At 39.1% G+C, this 12,850-nt stretch overlaps 1 protein-coding gene across 2 annotated transcripts in view; it reads left to right on the top strand.

Annotated features, from left to right (window-relative positions):
* The first annotated feature begins 795 nt into the window (after positions 1-795).
* The window catches only part of tspan15 (tetraspanin 15), a 31,848-nt gene continuing 19,793 nt past the window's right edge, over positions 796-12,850 (top strand). Inside the window, exons 1-3 of one of the 2 annotated variants that reach the window (XM_079997215.1) lie at positions 796-935; positions 8,070-8,255; positions 8,938-9,012. In XM_079997215.1, the coding sequence (XP_079853341.1) occupies positions 846-935; positions 8,070-8,255; positions 8,938-9,012 (351 nt within the window). In that variant the 5' untranslated portion in view covers positions 796-845. The remainder of the gene's footprint in view (positions 936-8,069; positions 8,256-8,937; positions 9,013-12,850) is intronic. The other variant, XM_079997216.1, reaches the window with a different exon arrangement.

Below are 12,850 nucleotides of genomic sequence, written 5' to 3'. Positions count from 1 at the left end.
GCAATCTATATCTATAAAATTGTCTTGGGTGGTGGGTGGATTAAACTAGAAGTCCCAGATTTCCATTTGTTTTTTTCCACGCCTGGAAAGCATGCCTCCTTCTGACCGATTCAATTCTTGGTTTTTCTTCCTCGGTCACTCAAGGCGGTGAGGATATTTCTTTATCTTAGGGTGTTGTGTTGTTGTTTTTTGAGAAGGCTCATCCAAATCGACTGTTTACTTCCCACAAATTCCGTCGCCCGGCTGACTTATTGCACGTGCCCGATCGTGTGCCTGATTGTGTGCCCGAGTGGCATACCGCCACTAACAATGCAACACACACACACAGGATAGAGGAGCGCATACTGTACTGTACACAAGGCAAATACAATGAACGGCCGTATCTTCAAAAGTCCAAATTAAAAAAAAAAAGTATTGAATATGGTAAGGTTAAATTATCTTTTTTATTTTTTAATTTTTACAAAATTATCTTACGGACCACCACTTTAATTCTTTCATTATTTGTAACAACAACCATGGCAGCCATTCAGGTTGACCTGGGAATATTTCGTTGTTTTTATCATTCTAAATTGATGGCGTGTACGTTCGCTGTTTGGCACACACACGCACGCACACGCGCACGCACACACACACACACACACACACGCACGCACGCACGCACACACACACACGCACACACACACACACGCACGCACACACACACACACACACACACGCACGCACACACACACACACACACAGGGCAGGGAGCCAAAGGGCGCACAGGTGTGGTGACGAGACAATGCGGAAGTGGATCGGACAGCAACGCGGAGCGCGCGCCGAACGGGCAGCGAACCGTCAGCACGATGGCCGGTGAAGACGGTGTCCGCTACTGCAACAGATGCTCCTACGTCTTCCTCAAATTCATCCTCTTCGCGTATGGCGTCGTCTGGTGGGTGAGTGTGACTCGAGCTTTAATTCCATCGGGGGCTGTGTTTATACAGCTAACGTGGGGAGGCGCTTGGGTCACTCGCGCCTCACAACAACGGATGATAATAATAATAATGATGATGATGATGATGATGGTGGTGGTGGTGGTGGTGGTGGTGGTTGTTGTTGTTGTTGTTGTTGTTGTTGTTGTTGTTGTTGTTGTTTTTGGGGGGGGTTAATACGTTTTATTAGTCGAGGGACGTGTGTGTGTGTGTGTGTGTGTGTGTGTGTGTGTGTGTGTGTGTGTGTGTGTGTGTGTGTGTGTGTGTGTGTGTGTGTGTGTGTGTGAAGCATCTGGCTGCCGGACGAACCGCAGCTTGGTTCGGGCTGGTCGCGCTCCTGCCTTTATGGTTCGGGCCTGTACCGGTGCATATACAGCTGTATACGCTGCGACGGTGGTTCCACCCCGAGGGGGGTCCACAGCAAAATGATTATTGGATCAACTTTTCCATTATTCTGTTTCCGAAACATTAGCGCCGTCAGAGAATGTACAATAATGACTTTTGATCATAGTTATTTGTTTTCTCCCTTATTATCCCTTACGTTTCCCAAGCCATTTTCTGCCATATAATAATAATAATAATAATAATAGAATAAATAATCCGCACAAAACGTGTATAGTAGTATAAATAATAGGACACTGATAATATGTACTCCATAACTGTGCTTATTATTATTATTATTATTATTATTATTATTATTATTATTATTATTGTTATTATATACATACTATTATACACATACATACTATTATACTATTGGTCTACTATTACTAATAGGCCTACTACTTGGTTTGAAAAACACTGATATAGACAGGTATGGAGGTTTGGACTAATCTAATGTAACAACAATAATCTCAGATTGGAATTCCAGAGACAACCTAATCAAATGTGATCTGTGGCCTAATGGGTATCAAGTTGAGGTGTGGAAGCCCATAGGGGACTAAATGAAAATGAAAATATAAACTAGAAAATGTAGTTCCACAATAGCGTTATAATTTTCCACGTGTTATTTGAGTCAACATTAGTATAGGCGTAGTATGACCATATTCAATTTAAAATGGAAATGCTGTTTGACGTTATTTTCAAAGAGGTAGGACGATATTCAAATGTTATTTCAAATTTGAAAATTAAAATGCAATACAAACAATGTAATCACATTTTCCATTGATGCAAGCATTATTGGAGTGTGAAAGAATGCAAATGAAAATTGGATTATTGCATTTTCATTTGAATTTTTACTCAAACAACACACAAAATTATAATGCTATTGTGGAAATAGATTTTCATTTTCAAGTTTACATTTTAATTTTAATTTAGTCCCCTATGGGCTGCTCTACTGAGGGTTCATTATATGAAAATGGTTTGAATCACTCTACTTAGTCAGTATTAAAATGATTCTCAGTTTCTCACCCTACTGTGTAAATCTAAATGTAGATTAAACATTATTTAATAAATTTTTTAAAATACAAATATGGCAATGATCTAAATGACTAAGTCTCGTCACATGTATGGCTGGTGGGAGTGGTAGTGTATGATAAAGGGAATGATTTCAAGCTGACAACACTGAATCAGTACCAAATGGAGTGCCGTTCATTTGAGTTCAATGCAGTATCATGAAGGTTATGATGCATCACTGAGATATACTTTTGGAATCCTCGTGCATCCTCGTCAAATCTAACCGCACATCTATTCCACTTCCCCTTTTCTCTACTCTGAAATAATATTGAACCAAGGCAAACATATTATTAATTGCATTATAGAGAGTGAATATTAAGTATTTTCAACGAAATATATTCTTAAGGAACACTTTGAAAGAAATTAAATGTAATTGTGACTAATTGACTGAACCCAGCTGCGCTAACCCATAGACACCATAGAGCAGAATGTATTTTTAGGCAGACAGAAGAACGACTGGCACCACTCCAACTGTGCTGTTTCTTTTTGTCATCTAAGATGTACAGTATGAATGGAATATTTATTTATGGGTGAAGGAAAAGGGGAAAATGAGAGCTGAAAAGACAGGGTGAGAGAGATTGGAGTCAGCAATTTGTTTCATTATGGAGAGTGAATAAATTAAGCCTTGATACGGAAACATGTCGTCTGTTTCAGCAGTACTTGTACGTATTGGATCAGTCATGTTAAGTGGATTCCTTTAAAACACACATATCTCTGAAGAATGTGGTTCATTTAATCCCAACCCTGAAGAGAGAGAAGATGAATGCACTTATGTTGTAGAATGAAAAAGGTGATCAGATGAGATCAATATAATGAATCCACCTGAGACAACTGTCTATTTGTCTGCCTTTCTGTCTGTCGTTGCCTGTCAGATTTTTTGGAAAATGAAATTTGAAGCCCTTTGATGCAAACAAAAAAAACAAAAAACCCAACATAACCAATAATTGTCTGAAACAAAGTAGCTCTGAGATTCTGATTTTGGCTCAGTGTTTTGTCAAGCTTTGAGTTTCCTTGCAGAGGGTTTATATATCTATGTAAAACCAGTTAATGTTCTGATAGTTCCTGTTTTTTTTTTTTTCCTTGTAATAACCATATTTTTCGTTGGCCGGAAAGCGAATCACGAGATCGCATGGTCAACAACCACTTTATTTTTGACAAAAGTTAATCATGTATGAGGCCAGTTCTAGCCTCTGGCAGACAGGGCACAATGGAGCAAAAACCGCTTCAGCTATTTGAATGAGACATTTAAATGGCGCCGCTCAAAATGCAAATGACATCTTGATATGTGTGGATGAAAAATGTTATTGTGTGTGTGTGTGTGTGTGTGTGTGTATGTATGTATATATGTGTATATATATATATATATATATATATATATATATATATATATATATATATTATATATATTTTAGCCCTACTATTTCTGCCCAGCCAGCTGTTGTTCTTGATGTCATATTATAAATGTGCCACCCTCACAACTAAGAAATGGAAATACTGTATGGTAGAAAATAGCACGGCGTTCCTTGAAGTCTGTTCTAGGAGGATTTATTTTTTATTATTATAGATTATTATTATGTGATTATTTTTTTTTTAATCCTGGCTGGTTGTACAGTGAGATAATACCTTCGGATTAGGGTGAGGAGCTACAGTCATAAACATGAATAATTAACCTTAACACCTGTTAATATTAGTGTGATGTCACTGTTGGTCTCTTCTAAGCACTGTACTCAGAAAGTAATGAAGCTGCTAGATCCCAGGGAGATATCTTGGCTCCAGATAATCTCGTTTTGCAGCTTCCTTTTAGTTTCTGAAATTTTACCTGAGCCTCATGGAAACCGACAGGATGAAGAACAAGCAGAGTAATGAAAAACGTTATGGTGTTTTGGATTGTAATGTCTTGTCAGGTAAGGTTAGGAGTCTGAAAGGCTTCCTATTTTCTTATTCTACATCTGTATTATCTTTAAGATTTAACTGAAGATTTGTGTATTTGTGTATATGAAGAGTGGTCACTTATGAATCAACAAGCCTGTCTGCTATGATGATACGTCATGAATGCTGACCTCTTCCATTGTTGGCAGAATTTGTTAGCCACTCTGTTTAAAATGTAAAGTAAATGGTTTGTGAAGTGCCATACTTTTCTCTTGGCTATAAGAAAGTGCCTTTGGGGTTGACTGGCAGGCAGCCAGTTGCTAGATAGCATTACAGAAGGCAGGCCAGGACATGTAAGGAAAAGACATCATGGTGGAATATAAACAATAGAAGGACACTCAGAAATCACCGACTATTACTGTGTGGCCCTCCCTTGCGTCCTTCCTCTCTTCTTTTCTTCCACCCTTATTTCCCTTCTTTTTCTCCCCTTCCTTATTTCCTTCATAAAATGCTTTGGATAGAGGGAATGTTGTCTGTATTTGTGGTGCTTGAAGGAACTATCTCTGCTTCTGACAATTACACGACCTTCGTATTTCTGCCGGTCAGAATCTCAATTAATCTGTCAAATGCATGTCAGTAGAGGTTCTTACCAAAAAAAAAGAGTGACAGTTGTGTAAACCACTTCATCTAGTGTGTGTGTGTGTGTGTGTGTGTGTGTGTGTGTGTGTGTGTGTGTGTGTGTGTGTGTGTGTGTGTGTGTGTGTGTGTGTGTGTGTGTGTGTGTGTGTGTGTGTGTGTGTGTGTGTGTGTGTTTCAATTTTTATTATTTATCAGGTGTTGGAGAGATGTACCTTTTAAGAGTACATTTCAAGTATATTACATCAGTTAAATGTATACCTCATCAGTAAATACTTATTTATAAAATTATATTGCGTATACGTATACAGGTACTCCTCACTTAACGACCTACCTGTTTAACGACCCTTCAGACTTACCACCAGCTCTCCGACCAGTCTGTAGTGTGCACCGCGTACAATACCGCGGCGTGTGCGCTGCGTGCGCGGCTTCTCAGAGTTAAGCATCTCATCACGCATCACCCTTTACTACGTATATGTGACCCACCACAGCAAAACCTGACTTGTCGCGCATTTTCTAAAATCGCCATGAGTCGCTAAATAAGTTGAAAAACCTCTTCCAGATTCTTGTTCCTTTGTGTGTTTTTTTTTTTTTTTTTTTTTCTTTCTTTTTATTTTATATCAATGTATTTTCAAAACCGAGTTTGATTTATTTATAGTAGATAAATGTTAAATCGGCGAGTTAAATATTCCCATTAGATTACATGGGGAAACACAGTTCACTAACTGAGACACTGAAGTCACAATGTGAAACCGTTTTGATAGAGTTCAACCTTTAAATCTAACTACTTTTACACACACGCGGCGACATTAGTGTGTAGGAGGCGTATACCAACGAAGAAGACAAGCTGATGTCACCAAGTGTTGGGAAAACTTTAAGGGTGATTATCTCAGAAACACAGTTTGCCGCACCCTCGTCATTAGCAAGCCATCGCTTTAGAAAATATTTGCTTGATTCCCACAAGTGCCACCTTGTTTTGAAGCTCTGATTCTCCACTTTTAAATCACGTGAGGGGGGGGGGTCAAATGGCACCATAAGTACCTGAAGTCTGCGGTGGATCACATATACACTATATACACTATATATACATCTCATCACCGTTCTCAGTCTGTCTTGTTCCCGCAGTCTGTCAGTATTCACTACACTAGCATTCACAATCGCTACACCCCCTTAGCGGGAAATAACACGGGTCCTCGCTTATCGACCAATTCCCTTAACGACCTGGTTCTAGGGTCGGAACTCAGAGTAACTGTATTCACCTATGACCTCAGGTTCCTAGTTTTTTCGGGCCCAAACAGGTAAAATTTTAGTTTTAGCTTCCGACACTCATTGGTGTAGCCTGGGAACCAGATGAATCGCAGCTCAAGTTTAATTTGCACTGGCAGATACGTCTCGCCACCCTCCCATTCAAACAGATTTACACCCAATCTGGCAAGGGTCAGGCCAACTCAACTGTCTATCTAATATGGTGCGGGTTTAATATGATGACGATCCAGAGGAGAGCCATTGACGCATTTTTGTAAACAACCAAGATGGCTGCCACTGATGTGGAACAGTCTGTTGAATCTGCCATCGCGACAGTATTGAACAAACTTTACTATATATTTTCTCTAAAAGGCTTTTGTTGATAAGAAAGATGTGTTTGCCGTACTTCCGACAGGATTTGGTAAAAAGTCTCATTTACAAACTCAGTCACTCAGCGCTACGTTACACGTTTTGTTGCTCTGATTGGTTGTAGGTCTAGCCAATCATGTCCAGAGACATTTTGGTCTGTGGCAGTTGGTAACGCTTCTTGGAAATCGAAGAGAAAGATATCGAAAGAGAGATTCCAGACTTATACGTATTTGCAAATAAGTCTGCCGTTGCACTGGTGGTCAGTGGCCTCTATATTAGAAATACAGTATATCCCTTGTATTAGGTCCTTGTCTGTGACTTGTGTAACATAAGCCCCTTTCCCACTTGCTCTGAAAATCTACTAGCAATGTTCTGTATTGGAGTCATGTGGGAAAAATTCAAGTTCAAGAGATTATTTGTCACATACATATACATACGGTCATACATATATGCAGTGAAATGTCATAAAGGAGCTGGTCGTGATGTAAAAGTCGTTCTGTAAATTTCCCCTCTCTCGAAGTTGTATAATTTATAGGAAAATTCCAGTATGGCTGTGAATGGAAGTGTATGAGAATGGAAGCATCAGATTTCCGTAAAGTAGGGTTGGAGTGGAATCCAAATAAAGCACAAATAGTGGGTTTTTACGAAAATTTGTTTCGTACCAATATTTCTTAAGTTTATTGTGGGAGAGGAGCTTCAGTCTCACTATTTAGATAAATGTGCCATGACTGACTGACTGACTTCTATGTCTGTCCAATTGATCACTCACAGACGTCGCCAGCTTGCTGGTCTCCTCTACTCCTGAGTCGCACTTCAAAACAGTGACGAACGAAGTCATCAGTCTCCCTCTCCCCCGCTTTTCGGGATGTCGATGACAGTGTCCAGCTTCATCCTCCTGCTGGCTGCCTTTGTGCTTCCAATACATAATATAATCAATACATAAACAGGGCTCTCACTTTTTCAAATAAATCTGCACAGTTATGAAACCAGAGCTAGATCTGCATTCTTGAATAATACAGTCCTGAATCTCCCTATTCACTCTATTTAAAAAATATTAAGTAATTAATGATATCTGTGCAGTTTCTAACTGGGGGATAGTTCAATTCAATGTGATTATTTATGGCATAGATGTGTGTATAGCTGCATGTTACACTGTTTAGGATTAGCCGCACAAGTAGTTCCCATCACCATAGAAAAGCATGTCTTTGTCTGTAACATTTGAAATTCTCACAAAAAATATAAATATTGCACAGACATTCTCTCGCATAGTGATCACTACTTTATCTTTGCACCGGACGGATACATTATTTTTAAATCAATATTTCATTGTTTTCAGCAACACTGCATACAGTAGGAGCAACTTGGAGAGGACAGCTGGAACATGACAGAGCCCAGGCAGATCCGTGATTGGGGGCGTAGTTCTGTGTTCCGTTAATTAGACAAAAGAACCATCCTGTGGGAATGTTTTGCTAAATGCTTACTTTGCTGACTGAGTTGTATTTACTGTACCTTATTCCATTCCAGCTGATAGGCGGCTTTATCCTGGCCATCGGAATCTATGCTGAGGTGGAGAGACAACGCTACAAGACGTTAGAGGGAATGTTTCTGGCCCCCGCTATTATCCTGATTCTGCTGGGAATCATCATGTTCATTGTCTCATTCATAGGAGTCCTGGCCTCATTAAGAGACAATATTACTCTTCTAAAAGTGGTGAGATGCTATTCTTGAGGCTGGGGGCATTGGGGATTGATGTATTATTTTCTTCCTTTTATCCTTATGCACTTAAATGTTAAATTGAGTGCATTTATATAGCCCTTTTCTAGACTTTTTAATTAATGTTATTCTCCCAATCATTCACACTCTCACACTAATGGCAAAGACAGCTGTGCAAGGGGACGTCCAGCTTGTGTGCAGCATTTAGGGTTTAGGTGCATTGTTGAAGGATACCATGCCAGGAGTAACCATTTGAAGGCATTAGAAAACGTATCGCATCTGTCAGGCCACTGGTCACAATAAAAAATAAAAAATGCATTTCTCACGTTTTCAGAGGTAACGTCAAAAACATTTCATGTAGTTGTTGTTAGACTGTGTTGAATAAATCGACTTACACTTCTGCGAAGTGGAAGTTTACGCTTAGTTTGTCACGCTGTGATAAATAGTGCAATCTTTGTTTTTATGCATGCACCAGAATTACCTTTTAAAGTCACTTACATACAAACACATCCCCTAGATTACCAAGTATTTCTTATTCCCTGACACTCAGAATTAATTGGATAACATCTAGCTTTATGCATGGCTTTTGTAATAAGTAAAAGTATTTGGGTGTATGCTGGCATGTCTGAAATCTAACTTGCAAATGTATTTACATAATTATGTGATGTGTTTCCTGTAGTTTATGTACACACTGGCCGTGTGTTTGATCCTGCAGCTCCTGGGAGGAATTGTTGCACTGTTGTTTCGTAACCAGGTAAGATGTTTTTAATGCTGATCAAACACTCAGTAACTTCCCACCGCAACCATGGAGGCTGTCACAGCATTTGTGTCTGAACATTCATGAGACCCTGAACGGAGACTCAGTTGGTTTAATGCACGTTGAGCGAAGGAAGACTTCAGTGAACGCGAGTGAGAAGAGTAGGCCATTTGGATTACTTCTTTGCAATAATTGCAATTTATTTTGGAATGGCAAGTACCATATAAATATAATAGAACGATACACTGATCAGCCACAACATTAAAACCACCTCTAATAACCACTAATATCCTTTAAGTCCTGTAATTTGCAACGTGGGGCCCCCATGGACAGGCTTCTTGTTCCATCACATCCCTCAGATGCCCAATCAGATCGGACCCGGCCATCCACATGATGTAGAAGAAAATATGATTCATCAGACCAGGCCACCTTCTTTCATTGTTCCATGGTCCAGTTCTGACACTCACGTGCCCCCATTGTAGGTGTTTTCAGCGGTAGACAGAGGTCAGCATGGACACTCTGACCAGTTTGTGGCTACAGCAAGCTGTGATGCACTGTGTGTTCTGATACCTTTCTATCATAGCCAGCATGAACTTTTTCTAAAATTTGTGTTACAGTAGCTCTTCAGTCATTCAGCCATCACAATTTGGTCCTAGTCAAAGTTGCTCAGATCCTTACACTTACCCATTTTTTCTGCTTCCAACACATTAACTTTCAGAACTGACGGTTCACTTGCTGCCTAATATATCCCACCCCTTGACAGGTGCCATTGGAACGAGATGAGCAATGTTATTCACTTCACCTGTCAGTGGTTTAAATGTTGTAGCTGATCAGTGTATATGCAGAGAGGAGAGAGGATTAACTTGCTAAAAGCGCTTCCCATTTCCTTTGACTTATGTCATGCTCATTTCTCTCTTTCAGTCATTATACTTCTTTTTGTAATCTTTCTGTAGAAACTCATTAGTAAAATCTCTTATATTAGTAATATAGTGTGCCCTCTTGTATATGCAATAACTTGAATCAATAAGCATTTCTTTCATTAGAATTCTAGTTCCATTTATAAATGTTTCTCGGAAAAAAATACGATTCACCACAAAGTAATGTCAAGTGACCTAGACTCTTATTAGGTGGTAAGTGCTAAATGTTCCTCCTGATGAACCCACTAGGCACATTTTGGAATCATGCATTCTCAAAATCCTCGACTTGATTCAATTTTCGATTTGAACACATTTTGAGAACATTTTTTTCCCGGTACTGACAGCTATGCAATTGTAAAGCCCCTTTCACACATAGTTCCCGGTATATTACTGGGATTACCTTTCCGCCACCACTAGTGATTTCCACTATTCACACATGCAGCTACATTCAGGAAAATTTCTGTCTTGCACCTGTTGTCAAAATTCCAACCAAGTGGTGGTCGATGCGTGGACATGGAGACAGTCGGTCGTTTAGTCGGCACATTTTAACATCCATAGTTTTTACATGTGTTTTAAATAGTATAAATGGACTGTAAATTCCAATAAAATTTCAAAAAAAATCTCAGTGCTCCCCCGAGATCCACTGGTGAGTGAGTGCAGTGTGCGTCGAGGGATGCGGCGCAGCAGACACCTCCTTGGAGCAGACACCTCCTCGCCCAACTCCCAAGTTGGTTCAGAGCCGGGAGGGCCGCGGTAGATTTCAGAGGGCCCCCTATCCCCAAACGCGCACTGATCTTGACCGCCCCAATATGGCGACCATGTCAGATATTACCCGCAAAAAAACAGGGAGAATCAAGGCACCCCTAGTACATAGTGCTTCTATATCATTCTTGTCAAGAGAAAAGAAAGTTCAAAAGTCATATTGCAGTAAAACAATCAAGACAAAGTAAAATATTCATAATCTAAAAAGCAAGACCGGATGGTATTTGTGGCAGTTCCACCTGTTACACGCCATCCGATTGGCTTCTTCAGGGTCCTCCGATACAGAGACACAGGTGATGGTGTTAAAAAGTACCAGTTAATTAAAGAGTGGGCAAGATGGAACAAGCCCGGAGCAGATGGGAACATGTCATGACAATGGCTCCGCCTGTGTGTTTGTGTGGGGATGGGTGATTTAACCTGTGCTTGTTGATTCCGCTGACGACCAACCAGCGTACAGGCACCCCTGTTCCCAGGCACAATTAACTAGACCCAAGACAGGTGTGGCTGTTAAATCACACCACAGTATTGAATAAGCAACTGGCTAAAAATGACAAACTTTAATTTGAGCTTCATGACAGGTCTTGTGTTTTTTTTTTTTTTTCGTTTTTTTTTTTAAGGAAACACTGAACGTATACTGAAGAAATATATTAAATAAAAATCAAAGTGAAATAAAATGTAATTAAACAACACAATTTGAACCAAATCTAGTTAAACATTTTGGAGGGCATTACCTTCAAAATAACTACCCCAAAAAAGTCTAAAGCAATGGCTTCACTTCACAGCAATGAATCACAGCGATAAATCACCTGCTCTGACAGGTTAAAGACATCTTTTGTCAGTATTTTTAACTGTGTTCATATCACAGCTCAATGCATGTCAGCATGCATTGAGCATGCATGCATTATAGAATTAACAAACATTAATACAGCGCAATTACGTGACTTTGACATTTAACATGACTGTATGATTATGATAGACTATGTATTTTAAAGCCTCCAGATAATGCTAATTGTTTTTTATTCTCTTTGGAGGAAAAAAAGGCTGAAACATCTCACTGGGCAAATAAAAAAACAATGTAGTCGGCTATAAAACAATTTATGGGACCGACTAGAATGAAGATTCTGTGTGGGTCATTCAACCATTTCATTTTTCCTTCAACTGCAAGTAAACAATGTGGTGTTGGACCATTTGCTGTCTTGGTCTTTATAATTGAACCAATCTAATTTTCCCTGATGTGCTCATCGATTCGAGAACAGCAATAGCATGACAGATTTTACTCAAATCAATGAACTGATTTGAACTTGAGGAGTACATCTGTATCTATAAACACTTCACACGCCTTCTAATTTTCCCTCCTGGGAAGTGTGCACCTCATCTCATATCTTCATACTTCAAATGCAGTACGATTGCAGTTTGTGTGTGTTCTGAACTGTATTTTTCTTAATAGAACGATGTTGCTAAGCCTTAGCAATGTAACATTGCAAGACGTGTTTAACATGAAAATATAAGTATTCAATGCGCCACATTTGACCTAATTGAAATAGAAGTTGTCTACATTTGTGTATTTATTAATGTCTATAGAGGTAGAGTTTTGTAATTTCACAGTTTTGGTTGCAAATGTATTTAATTGGGCACAATGCCAGAGATGCTTTTATATGTTCACATTAAATTTTATGAGGATCTTCTTAATGAATTATTATAAAGTTTTGAACAAAGACACTGCCCCTTGAACATAATACAATTGATTTGCATGGTCACCATTAGGTTTGTAATTTTGAAAAGAAATTCTGACCGATAGCCAACTTTTGTTAACCAGTCATTAACTGTTATCAGACTACTACTTATATTAAGTTTTTTGTTTTTTAAGTTTTTCATTTTAAGTGACATGGAAACTGCAGTACCTCAGTATTTCACCTCAGTGCACCAGTCACCTTCACAGTACAGATCAAAAGTTGACAGATAATTGCTGTCAAATTCCAGTTGACTGGAATTTACTCCTATATTTTTCCAGCTTGTCTATTTTGACTAATAATTATTTTATTTTGTATTTTTGACTATCATATAGCGTACACATTCTTTCATTCACTACTAGCTGTATCATTGCTATGCTGCTGTAACCCCCAAATCTTTATCTTTATATTATCTTATCGTGTGGA

This window comes from Zeus faber (genome assembly GCF_960531495.2).
Source record: "Zeus faber genome assembly, chromosome: 3".
Classification (NCBI taxonomy): domain Eukaryota; kingdom Metazoa; phylum Chordata; class Actinopteri; order Zeiformes; family Zeidae; genus Zeus; species Zeus faber.
The sequence above is the reverse complement of the archived record's forward strand: the minus strand, read 5'-3'. Positions and strand labels throughout refer to the sequence as shown.